The 22,496-nt window shown below is 40.6% G+C and overlaps 1 protein-coding gene and 1 long non-coding RNA gene across 5 annotated transcripts in view; one reads left to right on the forward strand and one right to left on the reverse strand.

Annotated features, from left to right (window-relative positions):
- Positions 1 to 22,496, forward strand: part of CD86 (CD86 molecule) — a 66,238-nt gene that overhangs the window by 25,847 nt on the left and 17,895 nt on the right. For 3 of the 4 annotated variants that reach the window (XM_077767591.1, XM_077767594.1, XM_077767592.1), the window contains exon 2: positions 10,215 to 10,264. In XM_077767591.1, the coding sequence (XP_077623717.1) occupies positions 10,215 to 10,264 (50 nt within the window). Of the gene's footprint in view, positions 1 to 10,214; positions 10,265 to 19,946; positions 20,173 to 22,496 lie in introns of those variants that run through there. The other variant, XM_077767593.1, reaches the window with a different exon arrangement.
- Positions 9,641 to 19,859, reverse strand: LOC144234319 (uncharacterized). The gene is made up of 4 exons (XR_013335923.1): positions 19,712 to 19,859; positions 14,720 to 14,828; positions 13,152 to 13,201; positions 9,641 to 9,908 (listed from the first exon to the last, which is right to left on the reverse strand). It is a non-coding gene; the product is annotated as an uncharacterized LOC144234319 (long non-coding RNA).

Genomic DNA, 22,496 nt, shown 5'->3' on the forward strand with positions numbered 1-22,496 from the left:
CTAAGTGGCTATCCAGTGTCCAGACAAGTGTTGACAATTCACCCTTCATGGTCAGGCAAATAAGAGTGTTTGGGGGGCAGGACAAAGGGATAGGGCCATAGGATGGTGCACAATAAAGGTGCACAATCTTTTATTGGACCTTTATCCTCATCTCTAATCTAACATAGAGACTAGTTTCTAAAGCATACATCAGAGTATACTCAGGCTGGGGTTTGGGAAATAGACACCATTTTGAATATATGTAGAAGAAAAATATGTCTTTGGCACTTTCCATCTCTCCATCAGTGTAGGAAAGTTCCCATTCATTATTCTCCCTCTTTTTAGGAGTATTTCTGAGTTCCATTTCCTATTTAACTATATTAACTTGAACTTAACTCTTAATGGCTAAAAACAGAAAACATTTCTTCCTTCTAGCTAGCATTTACATTTTAATAGGGGCTTTCAAAAATGCCTTAGCCCAAGGAATGAGTAATTTGGGAATTCCAAGCACTGGGGTAGGGCTGGTACACAGAATGGGGAGAGGGGACGTCCCTCAAATTGTTCCCTTGTTACATTGGCTTTCTCTCTTTGACCATGTTTCTGGTTCTGAGAGAACAGGAAGGGGCCCTCTTAAGGGACCAGGATTGGCATAAATACCTTTTAGTGAGTTTTGGGGTCTTATTTGTGGTAGGCAGAGCCCTTAGCCAGATGCACACAAACTCACCTGTAAAACTTTGCATGACGCTTACCCACAGGCACCTTTTTGCAAAAAAGGAAAAAATGGTTTCCAAAACCATTGATAATTTGGAAAACGGATGCTCCTTGACTCGGAAATATCTGATTCTAGCTATGACTAGGAAAACTAGGCCTCTGTCTTGTACACAAACTTGCTATAAGGAGACTGGAAAGCTAACCATGCTACGTGCGCTCCTTCTTCCGGGTGAGTGAGGGGAATGGACCCTTAATTTTAATACTTTAGTTACCTACCATATCAGGGAATGAATAAAAGCAGCCTTCTCCTCCATATGAATCTACATAGATATTTCTTCTTTGTATTCATCTTTGATGCTACTCCCCTGATATCTGTGTGGAAACATTGTGTTCCCAAATGGATATAGGAAAGGACAGCTAATCAAATTAAGACAGTGTTAGGTATGAAAAATTCTCCACAAATGGGGGCCCAGGAGGATTTACTCCAAGAAGAGATTGGAGACCAAGTCAGACACATGGTCCACTTGAGCTGGAAAGAGACATGGCTGTCAGGGAGCTCAGCAAAGTTCAAGATGGATGACACATATCAATAGCCAATCATCTGTGTCCCCCAGATACCAGGAAGTATTTATGTTTTCATCAAGGTATCATTCATGCTCTTCTCTTTCTTGTCATACCTACTGTCCGAGTGCTGGTTCAGCCTCTTCATCTGAGGTCTGTGAGACTTTAATATTGGCTTTCTTCATACCAGCCCTCACCTCCTTCCTCAGACCACCGATAGGCTCATTTTCTTTAAACTTTCATTACATAAGTTTTCTGTTTCCAAACCATCAAACCCAAACTCTCAATTTTCTATCACATCAAATATAAACTCATCTGACATACCAGACCGCATTAAGCTATCCTGCTCTACTTAAAGAAATGAACTTCCCATTATTTGTGCAAGTGAAAAAGTTAAAAAGCCCTATAGCATCCACTGTATTAGTCTATTAAGTAAGAGTGATTCCTGACACTCAGTTGAATGAATGAATAAATAAACCAATCAATAAATACCTTATCCTCATCTCCCAGACTTAATCCATCACCACATTCTGTCAATTATAATCCTAAATATTGCTTCAACCTATCCACTGCTACTTGTGCTACTACCACTCTAGACCAAACAGCCATCTTCTTTCATTTAAATGATTGCAATAGCCAACTTACTGGTCTTCTGGCACCTGTTCTGGCCTCCCTGCTATCTATTTGCTACACAGTAGCCAAAGTCATCTTTTCAAAACCCAAACCTGATTATGTCACTCCTCTAATTTCTTCAGTGATTCACATTGCACTCACAATAGACACCAAAATCCTTTGCTGGCTCCTAAGATAAGCATGGTCTGACCCCCAGTGACCTCTCCAGGCTTATCTCCCACCCCTCTAGTCATTTAAGCCACATCAGCCTTCCCTCATGTGCCCTCTTGCTTTGGTGCCTTTGCACCTGCTCTTCCTTTTGTTTAGAATCCTTCCAAGCCACTCCCTTCACCTATCTAGCACTTATTCAGTCTGTTCTGTTTACCTAACAAATTGCCCCTAAACTCAGAAGCTGAAAACAATGAATATTTTACTCTGACTTACAATGTTGTGGGCCAGAAATTTGAGCAGTGTTTTGAGTGATTTTTCCGTTCCTCATGGCATCAACTGAAGTCACGTGGTGGTTGGTACTAAGTTAGTGAATGGGTTAGTGTAGAGCTTACCTGTCCAATTCAGTAGGCACTACATATGTGGCTACTGATCACTTGAAATGTAGTTCATCTAAGTGCTGTAAGTGTAAAATGTCTACAAGATTTTGTACAGAAAAAAGAATGTAAAATATCCATTAATAATTTTATATTGATTATATGTTGAGATTATATTCTTGATATACTGAATTAAAGAAAATACATTATTAAATTAATTTTTACCTATTTCTTTTTAACTTTTTAATATGGCTACTGGAAATTTTCAAATTACACATATGGTTGCATTAAATTTCTAATGGACAGTGCTAACCTAGAGAAAGAGTCACCATTCTTTTCTATAAAAGTCCAGATAGAAAATATATTTTTAGCTTTGCAGGCCTGATACTACTATTCATCTCTACTGCCGTAATGAAAAAGCAGCCATAGACAATAATTAAACAAATGGGTATAGCTGCATTCCAATAAAACTTTATTTATAAAAATAGTAGCCAGATTAGGTCTGCAGGCTGTACTTGCTAACCTCTGATCTAGAAGTTCAAGATTTTTTTTTTAAGTTTATTTATTTGAGAAGGAGAGAGAGAGCTTGAGCAGGGAAAGGGCAAAGAGAGTGAGAGAGAGAATCCCAAGCAGGTTCCACACTGTCAAGCAAAGAGCCCAATGTGGGGCTCAGTCTCATGAACCGTGAGATGATAACCTGAGTTGAAACCAAGAGTTGGACGCTTAACTGACTGAGCCACCCAGGCACCCCTAGAGAATCCAAGATTTTATTCATATGTCTCATGGCTTGGCAGAGATGGCTGGAAGGCAGGACTCAGCTGGGACTGTTGACCTAAACACCTATGCATAGCCTCTTCAGCAAGGTGGTCTCAGGGTAGTGGGACATCTTCTATGATGGCTCAGAGTCCCAGAAGGAGTATTCCAAAAAAAACAAAAGCTACAAGGCTTTTTATGAAACATCCTTTCTGCTGCATTCTATTAGTCTGTGAAGTCTCTAAGACCAGCCCAGATTTAAGGCGATTATACTTTACCTATTCATGGGAGGAGTAACAAAGAATATGTGTCCATCTTTAATCTATCACATCATTCTTCAAATCTCAGTTAAGACTAGTCCTATTATAGGCATTCAAGGTACCATGAACCTTTCCTTTGTAGCACTTGTCGTTATTAACAATTTTACACCTATCTGTGTGATTCTCTTGCTCCTCCATTAAACTATCAGCAACCATATGAAGAGGATCCTGGTTTTGTTCATTAATATATTCTGAGCAGCTAGCACAACTCCTACTTTAATAAATATTTGTTGAATGAATGAATGATATTAGGACACAGCTTTTCGCCCATTAACTGTACTAATAATATTGATCCCACATTTCTCCATATTGCTCTCAAGCATATCACAAGACACCCTGTCAGAAGCCCTGTTAAAATTCAGATACGTTCCATTCCCAGAAATCTTATGAATTTGTAGTTCAGAAACTTTATAAAAAAGAAAATAAGCCTACTCTATTCCTCCCAGTACCTCAAAGGTAATAATAGCTGCTCTAGAAGTATACCTTCAGATTCTGAAGCTCTGAGAAATCATTCATGCAGCATGTCAAACCAGAGGCAAACCAAGGCCCCAGGCAGCTTGTGATCCTCCTGGGCTTCACTCACAGTGCCAGTCCAGCAAGCTTGGCTTGCCCAGTCACAGGATGAACTGGCAGAAGGCAAAGGACCAGGCCCAGAGCACTGGGCTGAATCTGACCTAATCCTCCTTCCATGGAGGCTGTAGCATCATCTCCTGCTTTGCTTGGAGCAAGGACTCTCACATGTGCCATGAGGAGATAAGCATTGCCACCTTCCACACTGATCCTAGAGCTTAATTTATAGTTATATGTGGGCACTATTTTTTTTCAGTATTGGGTGAAGGACCAAGGCCCACACATTTTTATATCCACCACAACTTGTAGAGCAAGCCTGTCACTGAGTAAATTCAGTAAATGTTGCATGAGAGAAGGTCTCAATGAACAAACAATTTTCCTTAGACACCAGCAAACTTAGCATTTTTCCTGATACCCTGATCATGGCTAATATTCTAGATAAAGTCATGAAACAGGGAACATTTTTCTTCGTTGACCCCCAACTTGTACCTTGAATTCTTCTCTCACTTCCTGTGTCATCATATCTGCACTCTCCTGTCCCACCCTCTAGCTGACCAACACCACCTCACATCCCTTCATTATAGCTCTTTGCCTGAAATAGAGGCAGATCTCCTTCAGATCTGAGACACCAAAGACCCCTTCTTTATCCGCTCCTCTTTCTGCCCAAATACCTGAATTTCCCCAGAGTTCTTCCAGGTGATTCTTGCTGAAACACAGTAACCTGTGCCTGGAGCTAAGTCCACACTAGTAAACTGATATCCTGTCTGGGGCTGGAGTGGAGAGGAACATTCCCTGCTGGACACAGAAAGGGTGTGTTCAAGTAATCTTTGTGGAGTGAATGGAACCTCAGGACAGAAACTCTTCTGATAGGAAGGGACCTTTTGGCTCCTCCCAGTATCTCTCCTGTAATGTACACTCTGATTTCAGGAGCCACCTTCACACCTGGCCTTTGGGATGTGCTGCTCCCCCACTACCATAAGAGTGGGTAGAATCATAATCCTTTCTCCTTGCTCCCATAGCACAGCTGAAACTGGCTGGAAATTTTAAAGGAAGTATATCAGTGTTAAAAGGAACACAGAGAAGCTGTGTGGGTTTAAACCTCAACTCTGTCATTTACTGCTGGGTGGCTAGAGCAAGTTCCTTAACCTCTCAGAGGCTCCATTTCTTCATCTGTAACTTGGGGGCAGATAATCCCACTTGACTGTGAGGAATAAGAGTGTAATTAGTCATTCAGCTGACTCTCACTCATGGTCTGTGATGAGGCAGGCATATACAGTAAGGGAAAGTGGGGTACTAGGGTAGGTGCTCTGCTTTGGTTTCTGCAATAGGCCTCCAGCTATATGGAGGCAAAAACCTACTACTAGTTTTTTGGTCAGTTCACCCAACCTACAGACCTTATTCTGCTCATCGCTGACAGATATCTCTTCTCAGAGAATCCCCCCGTAAATTCTTAGGTTCTTTCCTCTCCCATTCCCCTTTTTGCTAGCTCCCTTCAAAACCAAGAGTTTCTACTTCTCAGGCCCTCTGGAGAAAGCAATGCCTCGTGGTTGTGGTTGAGAATTCATACCTGAGAGAACAGTGACGTTTCTGCTCTTCTTCAGAGCCAAAACATTGAAGAAACTGGCTTCCCAACCTAAACCCGCATCCTTGCACATACACCATAGGTAGAGTTGAGAGAAATTCTTCACACGGGTAGAGGAGTATGTCCATCTTAAGTATTTTAGCACCATATTTTACGAGGGTTTCTGACAAACAAAATGTCCAAAGTGTTGTCCAGGGCAGTGTGCACTCTCTAAATTAATGTTAGTAACGTTTACCAGAAGGACTGTCACAGCTGGGCCAGGATTTTGAGGAGGGATGTAATCTCTGTCCCCAAATTCTTAAAGGGCTTTGGCAGAAGTGTATTAAGGTTTCTCTGTGTAGCTCCAGAGAGTGACAGCAGTGTCCATGAGAGGAAGTTAAGGAGAGGCAGTTTCTCACTCAGGGGAAGAGAGAATCTCCAAATAGAGAAGTTAAAATGGTATTGATTTCCTTGTCATATGCAGTGTTTCTCCTCAATGTATGAATTACAGAGGCCATTTGTCCAAGATTTCTTGGGCTGGACTGATTCATGTAATAATTTGAATTAAAGGTGATTTGTTAAATTTACAGTGAAGTATAATTTGACTTTGTGTCACTGTTCAACACATAACCCCTAGGAAAAACAAATCTTTGGTTAGGTCAAGCAAGCTGATTTTTGGATTGCAAACAATGGGAGATTAGATGGGAGTTGAGACTCAAAGGATGCCTAGTCCACAGATTCTATGACAAATAGGATGCTGGTGATAATTTAGTATGAGGAAGTGCACAGGAACCTCTCTTTCTAGGCTCTACATTGAGTGGTGTCATCTTTGGCCCAACAGATGATGCCCAAGCTCTGTAGCCTATTGAAATCATTGGAAGGAAGAGAGAGAGTAATTGGGAACAAGTGTGAGATTAATACACTGAACACCTACTGTATGTTTCAGCAAGTGAACATATTTGCAACTCAATGTCACAAAGCTCTACTTTTCTAAGTAGTTACCGATTAACACTAATTTTTTAATTAATTTTATTTTAATTTTATAAAATTAAATTAATATAAATTATTTTATAATTTTATTTTATAAGAAACACTTATAAAAAGCACAAAGACACAAAAGTATGTAGAAGAAATGTATGAACAGTACATTGAACAAAAAATGTTATCTCTTACACATTTGAAAAGATGTTCAAACTCATAATAAAAGAATTCATTTTAAAATTACAGTGAAGGGGTACCTGGGTGGCTCAGTCACTTAAGTGTCTGACTCTTGGTTTCAGCTCAGGTCATGATTTCACGGTTTTGTGAGTTTGAGCCCTGTATTGGACTCTGGGCCGACAGTGCGGAATCTGCTTGGGATTCTCTCTCTTCCTCTCTCTGTCTCTCTCTGCTTCTCCCCCACTTGCATTTCTGTCTCTGTCTCTCTCAAAATAAATTAAAAATAAACTTAAATTTTTTTAAAAAATAAAAATTTAAAAAAATAAAATTACCTCATATTCATTAGGATGAATACCATAGGGAAAAAAATAACAGGTGCTGACAAACGCGTGGAGAAATTGCAACTCTTGTGCACTATTGATGGGAATGTAAAATTATACAGCTGCTGTGGAAAACAGTACTCCAGTTCCTCAAAAATTAAAAATAGAATTACCATATGATCCAGTTATTCTACTTCTGACTATACAACCAAAAGAAATGAAAGCAAGGCCTCAAAGAGATAATTGTACATCCATGTTCATAACATTATTCACAACAGCCAAAAGGTGGAAACAACTCAAATATCCATCAACAGATGAAGGGATAAACAAAATGTGGCATATGCACACAGTGGGATTTTATTAAGCCTTAAAAATGAAGGAATTTCTGACACATGCTACAACATGGGTGAATCTTGATTAAATTATGCTAAGTGAAATAAGCCAGTCACAAAAAGACAAATACTGTATGATTCCACTTACCTAGAGGTACCTCATGGCACCAGAAGGTGGAATGGTGGTTTTCAGAGCTTGAGTGGAGAGAATAGGGAGCTAGTGTTTAATAAGTTAGGAGTTTCTGTTTTGCAAGATGAAAAGAGTTCTGGAGATGAATGGTGGTGGTGGTGGTTGCACAACAATGTAATTGTACTTAAAACTGCCATACACTTAAAAAATGAGTAAGATGTTCTCTCTCTCTCGCTTTTGCTCTCACTCTTTCTCTCTCTCAAAAGAAAAAAAAAAAGAGCGGGGGGCGCCTGGGTGGCTCAGTCAGTTAAGCCTCCAACTCTTGATTTCAGCTCAGGTCATGATCTCATAGTCTTGAGATGGAGCCCCACAACATGCTGGGCATGGAGACTGCTGAAGATTCCCTCCCTCTCCCTCTCTCTCTCTGCCCCTCCCCCATTTGCACACATGGGCTCTCTCTCAAAAAAAGAAATGGGAAAAATGGTAATTTGTTGTTATGTATATTTTACCACAATGAAAAATAATTTTTAAAAATTACAATGAGGGGGCACCTGGGTGGCTCAGTCAGTTAAGTGTCTGACTTCCGCTCAGGTCATGATCTCGCAGATCGTGGTTCGAGCCCCGCATCCGGCTCTATGTTAACAGCTTGGAGCCTGGAACCTGCTTCAGATTCTGTGTCTCCCTCTCTCTTTGCCTCTCGCCTGCTCACTCACTCTCTCTCTCTCTCTCTCTCTCTCTCAAATTAGCATTAAAAATTTTTTTAAATAAGAATGAAAATTTCAGTGAGTTGTCATCTTAACTTTCCCTATCAGTAAAGATGACAAATTAGAAAACATGCTATGTTGGAAAAAGCTGTGTGAAAAGAAGAATGCTCATGGAGAACATAACAGCAAACATTCATTGCAGCAAAATGTGTCTATTGATAGAGGCTGGTAAAATAATTATTGTCATTCAATAGAATACAACAGAATATGCAACTGTTAGAATGAGGATATCCAGTACATGCTGATACAGAACAATTTCTAAGGTAGTGGCAAGTGTGCAAAATTGTGTATAAAAAACTACCTTTAGTGCTTAAAAATAAAATGAAAAAAAGAATATGAGTCTATGTTTTCATTCTGTTTTACCCAAAATAACTGCAAGTATAGGCAAGAAACTGTTAACAGGTAGCAGTGGTCACTCTAGTTATATCTGTGGGGGAAAACCTAGATAGCTAGGGGACACGTTGGGAGAGAGACTTGCTTTCCACCGTTTGTCACCTTTACCTTTTAAATTTAGTTCAACTTGCAGGTATAATCTATTAAAAATTTTTTAACTAAAAAGAAGAGGTTATAGTCTAGAAGGGAGGAAACACTAACAGACTTTTAGCCCAAAGCCCTATGCTGAGCGCTATGGGAGCAGAGAGGAAGGGTATGTAGCATAGCCCAAATGGATCAGGGATGGCTCCTAGACAGACACCCCCCCCCCCAATGAAGACATTTCTGTTATTGGATCAGAAATAGTTGTACATCCTCTTCTGGGCATTGGTTCGTTTTATCTTAATTAGACAGATCTGTAGATTAACTCACCAATTTAGGTTTTCATTTTCACTTTGGTAAAGAACTATAGGCCAAACTTACAACCTGAACCAATGCAGCATGAGCAGATTTCTGTGGTAAGCATTTAGCGTTGGGCTTGTACCAGGCTCCATTTTTTTACTTCTTGCATTTGGTTCGCTTTTCAGCTGTTTCTAATTTTGGTCATTCTCCCTTATTCTATGCTTCCCTATAAGCCACTCTACAGCCTTTTTTTTTTTTTTGTCTAAGGTGAGGTAAGAGGGTGAGTGAAGAAAGAGGGAGGGAGAGAAGAAGAAAGAGATGAGAGTATAAAGCAATGCCTGTTGTTTTCCTCAGCTCCATCATGTTCTCAAAGTGGGGCCCTTAGACCAGCAGCAGCAACATCACCTGTGAGTTAGTTGGACATGTGTTTCACCCTGCCTACTAAATCAGAATCTCTAAGGACAAAGCCCAGAAAACTGCTTTAACATGATCTTCCAGATGATTTTTATGCACATTAAAGTTTGAGAATCACAGGGAAACCAAAGGCAAGTTGATTTCTAAACATAACTCTTTATTTGTCCCATCAAGCCCATTGTATTGGTCAAGATAAGTAGTGCTAACTACTCCAGTAAATAATCCCCAAAATTTCTTTAGCTTAATACAATAAAAGTTTATGTTTTGCTCATGTTACAGTCCAATATGGATCACTTTAGAGTGGAAAGAACTGTTTTATTCATTTGTTCACCAAACCAGCTTCCTTTCATAGTGAGGCATTGCCATCTTCTTGGGCCTTGGACTCTTTTCTGGGTTCTCTGCATCTAAGAAGGTAGGAGAGGGAAGAAAGAGAGGAAGCTTTAGTGGCAGGTCTGGAAGCAACACCAGTCTTTTCTGTCCACTATTCCCCTGGCTAGAACCCCACTCACATGGCCCACCTAACTGCAGGGGAGGCTGGGATGTAGGGCATATCTGTGGAACCAGGAGGAAAGAGGAAATAACCTTGGTGAACACATAGCATGGTCTCTGCTACACCCATGGGCCTAAATGAATCCCAAACTCCACCTGTCATGTTTTGGTTTCCAGTGTCATTTTCTAATAAAATTTTATCTTTTCTTTTTTAACTCTAGCACTATGGGACTGCATAACACTCTTTTTGTGATGGCCCTCCTGCTCTCTGGTAAGAACCTTTGACTTTTAAAGTCCTAGAAATCCTTCTACTGTCTCCCGATGAGTTGGCCACTGTGAGCCCAGGCCTGAGGCTTGGTGGGTTTTACTTAACTTCTATACAGTGTTGCACAATCCCACATGCAAAAAAAAAAAAAATGTTCCTGGAGAAGAAGGCAGCATCATGATAGCCTGGGATGGAGCCCTACCCTCTGCACATCCTCCTCCTGTCCTATATTACACCCATGGTACTAGATACACAAAGTAAGGTACACAGAAGCACCCAGCGAGCTAGGGTAAGTCCCATGCTCTGGCACCCCTGAGGCTTAACTCTGCTCCACACATACTTCCTTCTGGTCATCTCTGTTCCCATTCCTGGCATTCTCAGGCTTTTAGAAAATAGCTAACGGGCTTCTGAAAGCCTTCCATTAGGGAGCACTAGTTCCCATTGTTCCCTACCTTCCCTTTCCTCCTCCACTGCCTTCCCTACCTGCCCATGCCCATAGATCATAGTGGCCACTGTTTACTAGGAAGATCAAGAAGCCCAGCCCCGCTACTACCTACTTCAGTGACCTTCAGCTAATTGCATCAGTGGATTCACCATAAAGTGAAGGAAGCTGAGCTTCAGGGATTCTCACACAAGCCCTTCCCAAAGTCCCCTCCAAGCCTCCCATAAGGGGCCGTAGTAGTGTGACCATGAGTCTCATGCTTTGGTAAAATTTTCACAAATACGATATTTTAATCACAGTGGTTAAGACCACTGTCTCTTTCCACTGAAGCTTCTCTCTTCATCACATTCTCTTTCTGTTGGGTGTCACGGTAGTTGCCATGGGCATTTTGTATTTGAATTCTGTATTCTTTTTCTTAAAGAGAACTCCCCCTCCCTCCCCACCCCCAACAAAGATGATTTAGAAGAGTCAGACCTCACAAAACTCAGGTCTTCCCTGTTTGCTGCTTCTCTCTGAGTTTCAGTTTCTTCATCTATAAACTGGGATTGATCAGGTTCCTGTCACATACCCTGTGACTGGAGGCCTTTAGTTTCTCCTTTCCCGCCCCTTCCTGCTGCTCATTTTCCACACCGTCAGCACCAAGAGAGAAACCATCCCAGTCCTGATGTGGGGCAGGAAGGGAGGGTGAGCTGAACCCGTTCTTGGCTGTAGCAGCAGGCAGGCTGCCCCTGAGTAACCAGCATGCCCAATGGGTTCACCTCCTCCACATGGGTATACACCAGGCCCGAGGCCACTGACCTCACGCCTGCTGTGTGTGATGAGTCACAGTTCTAGGGAGAGATGCTCCCTCAGACTGATGCTGGCTGGGACAGGCCTTTTGTAATTTCTGTTTTCTGCTTATGCCTTGGAGCTTGTTGAGTCCATGAGTATGAGTATGAGATGTGCTGACTGACCACTTCACTGATTTAGGTCAGAACAGAAGCTTCTACTATCCAGGGCCAATGGTCAGCTATTTTTAGCTCTTAGGGAGGTAGAAGGTATATGTGAACAAGAGTAAGAGAGAAAGGGGCTCTGGAGAACATTATCCAGCAGGAAGCCCTTCCCATTCCACTTCCTATTTTATATACTTGACAAATACTTAGATGTAGCACTTACTTTGTGCCAGGTACTGTTCTAAGCATTTTATCAATAATAACTCACAATAATAACATCACAATAATGTGCTGCTTTAGGTCTTATTTTGATTCACCATTTTATAGATGTAGAAACTAAAGCCCAGAGAGCTTAAGTAATTTGTCTAAGACCAGCATAGGTAATGAGTGGAAGAGCTTAGATTCATACCCCACAGTGTAGATTCAGCATCCATTCACTCAACCTTGACATTATGCTGCCTCTACTAACTTGCTCATGAAACACTCATTAGTGGTAGGATTTGTTCCTTGAAGACCCAAACACTTTTGGTAGATAATGTCTCTTATGCCTCAGCCAAGTTCCCAATATCCCCACCAGCACGTAATCCACCTTCCCTATAGCCAACACCTCAGCTGTTTCTAATGTTTGGGCCCCCACCTTTCTCATTACAGTGGCTAGCCCAGCTCTTATGACTTGGGGGAAAAAATGAATAAAAATGGCTTAGAAACAAATTTTTAGAAAAGTTTGAACTGAGATACCATTTCCCCCTAAACTTTCTGACTTTGCACACTGAAAGTGAGAATGAAGCTGAGAAGTCCTATCAGAACTGAGTCCAGATGTCACTTTTTCCCTTGTCTTGCCTTTGAAACTGCCTGGACGCTTCTTAGCCTCAGAAAAGAGGATTACCAATATTGAAACCCTAAAAATAACCTCTCAAAATGGTAACTGCTTAAGTTTTATGGCATTAAAAGAATAAATTATATATTTGGCAGTATAAATTGCAATACTGGGATAGGAAAATGTGATACCTGATTATAATTAGAACATGACATTGCCAATACTTCACATGCTATTAAAAATAACAACAAGAAGAGCAACAACAAAACAGATACCATTCTTTTTTTAAAGAAGGAAAAGAGTCAACTTGAATTTTATCTGTCTCTCTTCTCAGGACCCATCTCTGCTTACTAGGTTGGTGAGCATTGACCTGGCCATAGGCAGGTATCCAAGGGAAGAAAAGAGATGCAACTGACCCAGTTAATCCTCAGCAAAAATGCAGGGCTGAATAATTTATTTGATGGCAGAGACAAAACAGTGTAGCAAAATAATTCTGTTTTTCCTCTCCCTCATATCTTTTGTGTCCTCCCCCAGTTGTAGAAATTAGACATTATAGTGGCCACCTCTGCCCTTCAGGTGAAAACTGGATGAGAGTTTAAGACTGAAAAGGGCAGAGGGCCTTGCAGAATTACGTTACAATTTGTGCTTTGTATTTATAAAGCTAAGGGAATTTCTAGGTGCCACTTGCAGAGACACATTTACCTGTCAAGTTCTGTTTGCTGCTGTCCCAGAGTCTCTGTACCTCTTTAAAGCTGGAACCAGAGTGGTATTTAGAAAATCAGTAGCTCAGACATCATAAGGAAATTTATTTCTTGTTTGACTTTTGATGATGGCTCTCTTATTGTCTGGTAGTGCTTCCCATTTCTCTTGATCAATACCTCTGGCTCAATGAATGTACCTGGAGTGTAGCTGAAAATCTACATAAAATTGGGTCAGACTCTCATTCCACATCTTATGGAAAGGTCTACTGTTTCCTCTCAGATTTTTGCAGGTTCCTAGTTGATGGTTGCATGGGGATTATGTTTATATATATGGTTACTTTGACTCCTATTTCCTGCTACTGTTGATAGTGGTCACTAAAATCACTACCTGGAGGTAAACAGATAGTTCAGACTTAATTACAAAATTCCCAAAGAATTGTCATGAAGCCTAATAGTTCTCCTATTGAGGGCACCCCTTCATGTTAAGCTACTGTTTCAGGGTCTTTTGAAATACATGTATACAACCCAGTAGGTAGTAACTTACCCCCAAAGTAATTAATCATTTTAGTTGAGTGCTTAGTAAGTTCCAAAGAGTATGGGCTGGGGGCGCCCAGTTGATTGGGCATCTGACTCTTGATTTCAGCTCAGGTCACGATCCCAGGGTCATGGAATCAAGCCCCATGTTGGGCTCTGAGCTGAATGTGGGTCCTGCTTAGGATTTTTTCTCTCTCTCTCTCTCTCTTTCTCTCTCTCTCTCTTTCTTTCTCCCCATCCCCTTCCTCCTCTCTCCCTCACTCACACTCTCTCTTCAAGTGAAAAAAAGGGGCATCTGGAAGGCTCAGTTGGCTAAGTGTCCGACTTTAGCTTGCATCATGATCTCACAGCTTGTGAGTTCAAGCCCCACATTGGGCTCTGTGCTGACAGCTCAGAACCTGGAGCCTGCTTCAAATTCTGTGTCTCCCTTGCTGTCTGCCCCTCCCCCGCTCATACTCCGTCTCTCTCTCTTCCTCAAAAATAAATAAACATTAAAAAAATAAAGTGAAAAAATAAGAGTAATATGGGCTGTCAGCCATGATAATTTAGTAGGAGATAGTCACTGAATAGAATAAGTGTAGGGTTGCTTGGAAGCAAGAATAAAACTGGGAACAGAGAATTTCTCTAAGTGTGGATTTATTTTCATTTACATTGCTTGGTACTTAGAATGCACTCTTGATCTGAGGACCTATGTCCTCAATTCGAATAGGGATCACAGAGGCTTCAATGGTAGACAGATTCCTTCAGAAAGGAGTTATGAGTTTGAGAGATAGTGGCTTATTTTTATTTTGTGGGAGATCTTAATACCATTTTCAGAATATGTAACTCTGGATTTTAGCCCCCTTGGGACTGTTGTGATTTATGGAAACAAAAACAAACATTTAGTAGCCCTTACTATATAAGCAACATTTTACTTCTAGAGTCAATCTATTCCACAGAAGTGACCCCTCTTATATTGTCAGGCCATAGGGCCAACTTCCAGGGCTATAGTTCCAAAGCTATGAAAACACTTTTAAGCTCTTTAAGAGTATTTACCCATTCTTGGTTTTATTTTCACCTTCTTTCATTCCTTCTTCTTACATATGTGTCTATTAAAAGGCGTTCAACTCCTTTCCCCATTTAAAAATCATTTTCCTGGCATTTACTATAAAGCAACAGATAAGACAGTAAAAATAGTTATATACAGTTATGAACACAATATATATGAGAATCCCTTATACTTACTCAATATTATTTCATATATACTTTCTAAAGTTTCTAAATTATTTTTATTTTTATAATTTTTGAAATTGTATTAGTCCATTGAATTGGAGTCAAAATTTATTGTGTTTGTGTATGTGTTTTATTCATTTAGAAGTTATGACCTCACTGTCTTCTTTGGTTGCTAAGGACATTTCAATCTTATTGTCATTTAGATTTTCTTTCTTCAGTTTTTAAAGAATGAGTTTGTAAATTTGAAAAAAATATTTTATGCTTTAAGTTTAGCAGTTTCACCACAACATGTCTAGGTATGAACTTATTTTCATTTATTTTACTTGGTACCTAGAATATACTTTAAATCAGAGGACCCATGTTCTTCTCAGTTTGAATATTCACAATCTTTATCTCTTCAACTATTGTTTACCTACCATTCCCTCTTCTCTCTTCTTTAAGAAACTCTAGAGCTTCTCAGACTAACTGTTCCTGACTCAATCTGTTCTTCCACATTTTTACTTCTTTCTCTTTCTGTACAGCCTGCCAACCAAAGGGTCAGGTAAATCAAAACAGACAGGGGGTCTTCTCATTGTTGAGGGAGCCCAGAACAAAAGGCTCCATAAGTGTTTTGGACTCTGAGGTTGGGGTGGGGAAGAAAGATGAAGGGAAGGGCTGAGGGTGGACATACTGAGACAGCATGAATAAAAGTGTCTTCAAGGCTCTTCCTCTTCCCCAACATGAGGAGGCCTCAGGAAAGGCATGTGAAGGCCTCTGCTCAGGAACTCAAATAAAGAAATCTAGGAAAGAAGGTGCCTGGGCTATGAATGTAAATATGTGAATGAGCATGACTGGCCACAGATCTTGAGTTTTGACTACGGTTCCTATCAGACACTGCTGTGCATGGGCTGTGCACTAGGTCTGGTGTGGGAAGGACAGTTCTCCCCCATGAAGCCTGCTAGGTAAAACATTTATAATTGCTTAGGATCAGGACTAAAAAAAAATCACACATAGGTCTTTAAACTAGGTGCTGGATTCCTTGGGAGAGACAGACAATAACCAACATACTACATCATGTCAGGTCATGATAACTACTCTGATAAAAAAATAAGTCAGTATAAGGAATAGGGAGTGACAAGGATACTATCTTCAATAGAATGGTCAGAGAAATCTCCCTAGGTGGTAGCATTTTATGAGAGACTTACATGAAGTGAAGAAATAACTATGAGACTGTAAGGAGGAAGAGCATTCTAGGCAGAGGGATCAATATAAGAAAAGGCCTTGAGATAGAGTGTGCCTGCCTTTTAGAGGAATAGCAAGGAAGCCAGTGTGGCTAGAGCTGAGTAAGTGAGGGGAAAGAGGTTTGAAAGGTACCAGGGACCAGATTATACAAGACCTTATAGGCCATAGGATGGATTTTTGGATTTAATTCTCAGGATGATGTGAAAGGATATGGATTTAATTTTCAGTATGGTGGGAAGTCATCAGATACAGGAGAATTATATTATCTGAGATATATTTTAAAGGATTATTTGGGCTTAAATAACCAGATGTGGGGGCAAGGATGAAAGTAGGGAGATCAATTAGGAGGCAATTGCAATTATCCCAATGGAGATGTAATGGAGGCTTGGCCTAGGGGAGTATCTGCAAACTCAGTGAGAAATGTTCCAATTCAAAATCTATCTCAGTGAGGCAGAAGAATTGTTGGAGTGGTATTAGTAGAAGGAATGAAATGAAAATACAGGAGGTGGTGATAATAAGGTGAGGTGCTTGATATTGAGAGGTTTTAGAGAGATATAGAGGTAGAACTTTGGTCTGGGGTCTGGTCCAGTGAGGAGATGGCTGGGGTCAAGTGGACAATAGGACCATTGGAGAGGAAGAGGACAAGAAAGTGGGAGGCTTGACACTGTGTGCACATAGCTGAAATCACCTAGACAGGGGCAGTAAAGGAGAAGGCAGGAGAAGATGGCTGTAGCAAGCCAGATGCTCAGATCTTAAGTGAAAAAGGGGCCCTAGGAAGAAGATGGGCAACAGCAGCCATGAGGGGTTATGGATGCTATAGTCTGATGGCTTGTACTTCAAAGGAACTAGGGTTTTTTAATGTATAATGATATGTTTTCCATTGTACATTATATGATGCTTCATATATTTTAATAGATAACATTTCATAAAATACACTTTTATAATTTTATAAAACATATAGATATTCTGTACTATATATATATAATATATATATATATAGTGATATATATATATATATATAATAGGATACATTNCAAAGCTAGTATTAACATTAACATGGCCTAAAATATCATGTAGCCATGAAAACGCCTGAAGAACCATCCCTGCTCTATAACAGAGGATCTCTCTTTAGTTAACAGTTAAAGAAAAAAATATTAGATGACACTTGTTATAGCACAGTAAAGAAGACTATCCAAAGGTTGGAAGTGCTATTGAGAAAGGCATAGAGACCACTACAAAGGTATTTTATAGTGAGGGAGAGATACTGGGCTCAGCTCCAACTGTAGCATGGGCAGGTGGAATTTATAGCCAAGGAGAGAGAGGGAGCAACATGGGGGGAGGTCAGTGGATGGAAAATTACTAAGAAGAAACAAGGGTAAAGGGGGATTCTGTCCAAACCAACCTAAAAGGGTTATTGCTAAAGACAGGTCAGAGTAATCAGACATCACCTGGGGGATAGTGGAAGATGAGGAACTCAATTAGATATTCAAGTATAATCAGATAGCAATGTTGGGGATTCTGGCTAAAATGACTTCACAGGGTTCTTGCTAAAACTGCGTTTTACAAGGATGTACACAGATGGGACTGGGAGTAGGTCAGGAGCCTGAATAAATTTTGATCAAGCAAAGAGTCTTTGTCATACCTAAAAGGTAATATCTCCAGGATCTCTGGGTAAATACAAAATCCTTTGTCTCTGGTTGCCCTTTTCTTTGCTTCGTATTGTCTCCTCACCCTTCTCTTTCCCACATTAGAGTTCAGCTCTGGTTATCATAATTCTATTCTAGATCTCCTCAGCCACATCTGTGATGACCCTCTCTTGGGTATTTTCTATAGATGATTCAGATAAGTACTGACAGCAGCAAATGGGGGAACGATTCAATAAGATAGAGGACAGGAACATTTACAGGGGAGGAAGAGAGTTATCTGTTGCCATATAAATAACAGTACTCAGCAGACAGTTGAATATGGACATCTGGAACTCTAGTGAAGGTGACTGGCTGAAGAAAAGCATCTATGAATTATTAGCTTATACTTGACAAGGGAATAGAGGAGAAATGAATCCAGGGGGTTAGAGGAGAAAAAAAAAACAGAAAAAGTAGAGAGTAAGGAGAAGATCAAGAACCGACACTTGAGATGATCAGCATTTAAAGAGTGATCATAGAAAACTGACCAGGAGGGGCGCCTGGGTGCCTCAGTCAGGTAAGTGACCCACTTCAGGTCAAGTCATGATCTCACAGTTTGTGAGTTTGAGCCCTGCATTGGGCTCTGTGCTGACAGCTCAGAGCCTGGAGCCTGCTTTGGATTCTGTGTCTCCTTCTCTCTCTGCTCCTCCCCCACTTGTACTCTGTCTCTCTCTCTCTCATAAATAAATAGATGTAAAAAAATTTTTTTTTAAAAAGAAAACTGACCAGGAGGTCAGAGAATGGTAAAGATGAGAGTTTGCAGAAGGAGATATGGCCAACACTGTGACATTCAACAGAGTAGTCAAATAACACGAGGTCTGAAAAGAGCTCTGAATTTGGCATTGGTGGGAAATCACGGACAACTTCTGTGAGGGAAGTTTTGGCAGAGAGGTGGGGGACAGAGCCTGGGGGTGGAGGCAGCAATTGCTGCTTACTCTTTCAGAGACTTCAACTATAAGAGAAAAAGAAACTAAAAGCAGTAGTGAAGGAACTGCTGAAGTAACTGCCATGAGGGAGAGTGTAGCAGTGTAATGAGCCCAGAGAACAAATTAAGTGAGATGGGAGACTACAGATGTGTAATGTCATCAGTCTGAACAATTGAATAATTTCTCTGGTACTGGTTAATTACTTATTTGTAAGAACAGGTATGTAGATCAAAAGTTAAGTGTCCTTAGGATGAATTCTGCACAACAAAACAAGTTTATTGCCAAAAGAATGAATGGAAAGATATACCATTGCTGTGCTATCTTGTATGATAGCCACTAGCCACATATAGCTATGTAAATTTAAATTAATTAAAATTAGGGACACCTCAGTGGCTCAGTCCGTTAAGCATCTGACTCTTGTTTTCAGCTCAGGTCATGATCCCAGTGTCATGGGATCAAGCCCCACCATCAGGCTCTGCACTGAGTAGTAGGAGATTGCTTGAGGTAGGACCAGATTTCAATGAAAGCACAACATTGGGGAAACATTTGATGAAGAGATTAAAGATGTAGAGGAGTTTATTATAAGGGAATAAGATTTCCAAGGGGCGTAGTAAAGCTTTGAAGGAACTTTAGTAAAAGAAGAAAAATTTATGAGTATAGATAAGCATAGTAACATGAGAAAAATATGGACCTTAAATGTAAAAGACATTCATTTGGGGTAGTGGCCTGGAAAAACTAAAGTCCTAGGTATAGTCAGAGATCACACAAGCTTAGAGCACAACAGTTTTGTGTAACTTTTAAACATTATATTGCTAAAAAAGTCCTCAAGTATCCTTTGAAACAAATTTCTCTATTTGATTAAGGAGGTGTCTAGATGGATTCTTGTGTGCCTAGCTCCTGGCATCATCATAGCAATCAGTTATAACTAGACACAGACCTTTTCTATTACCCAGGTGCTGGGCAAGGGAGAGAATCTCAATGCTTACCCACCAATGGAGTCTCAATGAGTCCAGTAGCTGGGTGACGTAAGCTGTGGAGTCATAACAGGGGAAGCCTAAAGCCATTTAGCAAAAATAGACCTTGAGCTAAATGTTCCCCACATCATCAGAGAGGGAATTAGCATGTGCAGCTCTGAGTGATGTCATGGAAGCCAGTGGTTGGTGAGGAACTTGGAATGTAAATTGTGAAATACTTTCAGTTCCACTCAAAATGGGCCTCAGAGTGATTTCTACCCTAGAGTGAGGGGAAAGGGAGGAGGGACAAATAGGAACAAATTGTTCCTATCAGTATCTTTGTTCTACTCTGGAGACAAAGGTAGAGATCCCCTCTTGTAGCTTCTCAAACTGAGCTATTGTTAAAATGAAGATTCTGACTCCGTAAGTCTGGTGGTGGAGGTGGAGCAGAGATTCCGCATTTCTGACCATCCCATGCCTTTCACTTTTGATTGGTAGGTGAGAAATGGGACAGTCAGATGGGTGGAAGGAAAAGCCCTTATAATCTTAGGGAGGGGGCACCTGAGTCAGAGAATTTAGATTGATCTGTGAGTGGAAAGAGTGACTAGGAAGGAGAGAGAGTTGAGGTTCTGCAGAGAAACAGTCATAAATCAAAAAGACAGAAGAAGCCAAAGTTGAAGTCGTTTCCAGGCCTAGAAGTCACAGTTGATCACTAAGCAATAATATAAGGTTGACCATTAACTGGTAGAATTTTCAACTATGAGTTTGGTTTCACCTTTAGGTCATCTGCCTTATATCTATGATAAATTAGCGATAAAAGCAGAGTGAGTTCCCCCAGAGATATAGCTACTAGAAGTTTTTACAGCAGGTGGCACTCTTACATTATCATTCAGAGTTTAGCAAGGAAGTAGCAGGAGCCCTGAGATTGCCTTGTAAGGCAACTGCTGAATACAGTAAATCTTCCTTGGGTTCTCCATTCACAGTTCCAGGTACTCAGGTAAAATTTCCCACCACCCTCCAATACGGGAATACATCCTGTACAGATGTTGCATTTCATACTTGCCAAGTGTTTTACAGGGTTCTAGTGAGCACAGTGCAACAGTCAGTGATTTATTTTTTATTTTTTATTTTTATTTTTTATTTTTTACAAATAGTTTATTGTCAAATTAGTTTCCACATAACACCCAGTGCTCATCCCCACAAGTGCCCTCCTCCATGCCCATCCCCCCTCCCCCCCACATCCATCAGTCCTCAGTTTTTGTCAGCATTCAAGAGTCTCTCATGGTTTGCCTCTCTCCCTTCCCCCACCATTTCCCCCCTTCTTCTCCCCCCTGATCCTCCGTTAAGTTCCTCCTAATCCTCCTATACGTGCAAACATATGATATTTGTCCTCCTCTGCCTGCAACAGTCAGTGATTTGAACTTGTGCTAACGTTCACAAGTGCCCAGAGTCCTCTTCCCTTAGAGTTCAATACCACCACCAAACCTCTTGATTATGTCTTCTCACTGGGCCACTCTGTGGATAGTTCAATTTTGCCAAGAGCACGTCACTGTTATGTGTCCTACTCCCTCTTAGAAGAGAAACCCGTTGATCAGATCAATTTAATTTCTCCCACCGCCCTCAAAGAATACCTCAAAGGAAACTCCTGTCATCTCTTTTACCAACCTACTCTCCTTTCCACCTTAATGTCAATGTCTCTTCACTGAAGTCTTGAATGATGAAGCTTTATTCAAAACCCACCCGAACATTTTTCCCAGGGTGGTATTAAACTTTTATTAACTAAGAAACAGCATTTAATTTCCCACTAGCTCTGCACTTCTCACTCACCACTACTTAATTTCGTGGCCAACTCTTATGTAATTTTGTGACCCAGAATAAGTCTGCAAAACCTTATAATCAGTCACATTTAAGGAGTTAGGTGGCCCATATCTCTATGGGCCTTCACTATGTCCTTAAGGGTGAAAGCCTTTCTCTGAACTTTCCCAGCATGTCCTACAGCGGTTGTAAAAATTTCCAGTGGCAATACATACTGGGAAGAGCAAGTTTCTCGTACCTGGGGTTTCCCCAGTACTCCAAAAGCACATCCTCACCTTCTCATCTATGATTCATTTCCAGGATTTCATTCATGTACCTTAAATGGTTTTTGACCACCACAAACCCAAAACAACCATCATATTGGCACAGTTCTCCTTCTGATCCCTGAAAGAACTTATAGAGGTCACTGAAAATAGAGGCTTTGGTTGACTGTGTCATTTCCAAACTGTTTTATATCCTTGGGTGAGCTGACCATGGAAGCAGTATTCATGAGGGAAACTCTGTAAAGGGAACTGTTTGAATTTTAAAGATATTACTCAATGTAATATCCAACTACGAAGGCATAATGAAAGGGAGAGAATATCAAATTTGTAGCCATTATCAGAAACCTTTCAACTATAACAGGCCAAGGAATAAGGGGATATGGAAGGGAGAACTTTTGGTGACAGTATAGAAGTAATGGACCTTGTAACAGCTACAATGAAGAGAATCAATATTCAGGTTACAGGAAGGTTAATGAATGGGTGAATGTGTTGTCTAACTCTGATGGTTTTCCCTGTCTTGGGATTTAAATTCATAGAACCACAGTACTTGAAAGATTCTTGGAATACTTAGTCCACCCCTTCATTAAACTGATAAGGAAAGTGAGCTTCATAGTGGATGCAGTTTGTACAAGGCCCACTTTAGTTAGCAGTGGAGTGAGGACAAAGGTCCCAATCTCCAGATGCCAGTATATATGCACATTCCAGAATTTTATACCTAGTTCTTTAGTATCTTTACTGGT

Source organism: Crocuta crocuta, unplaced genomic scaffold (assembly GCF_008692635.1).
Source record: "Crocuta crocuta isolate KB4526 unplaced genomic scaffold, BGI_CrCroc_1.0 scaffold45, whole genome shotgun sequence".
Classification (NCBI taxonomy): Eukaryota; Metazoa; Chordata; class Mammalia; order Carnivora; family Hyaenidae; genus Crocuta; species Crocuta crocuta.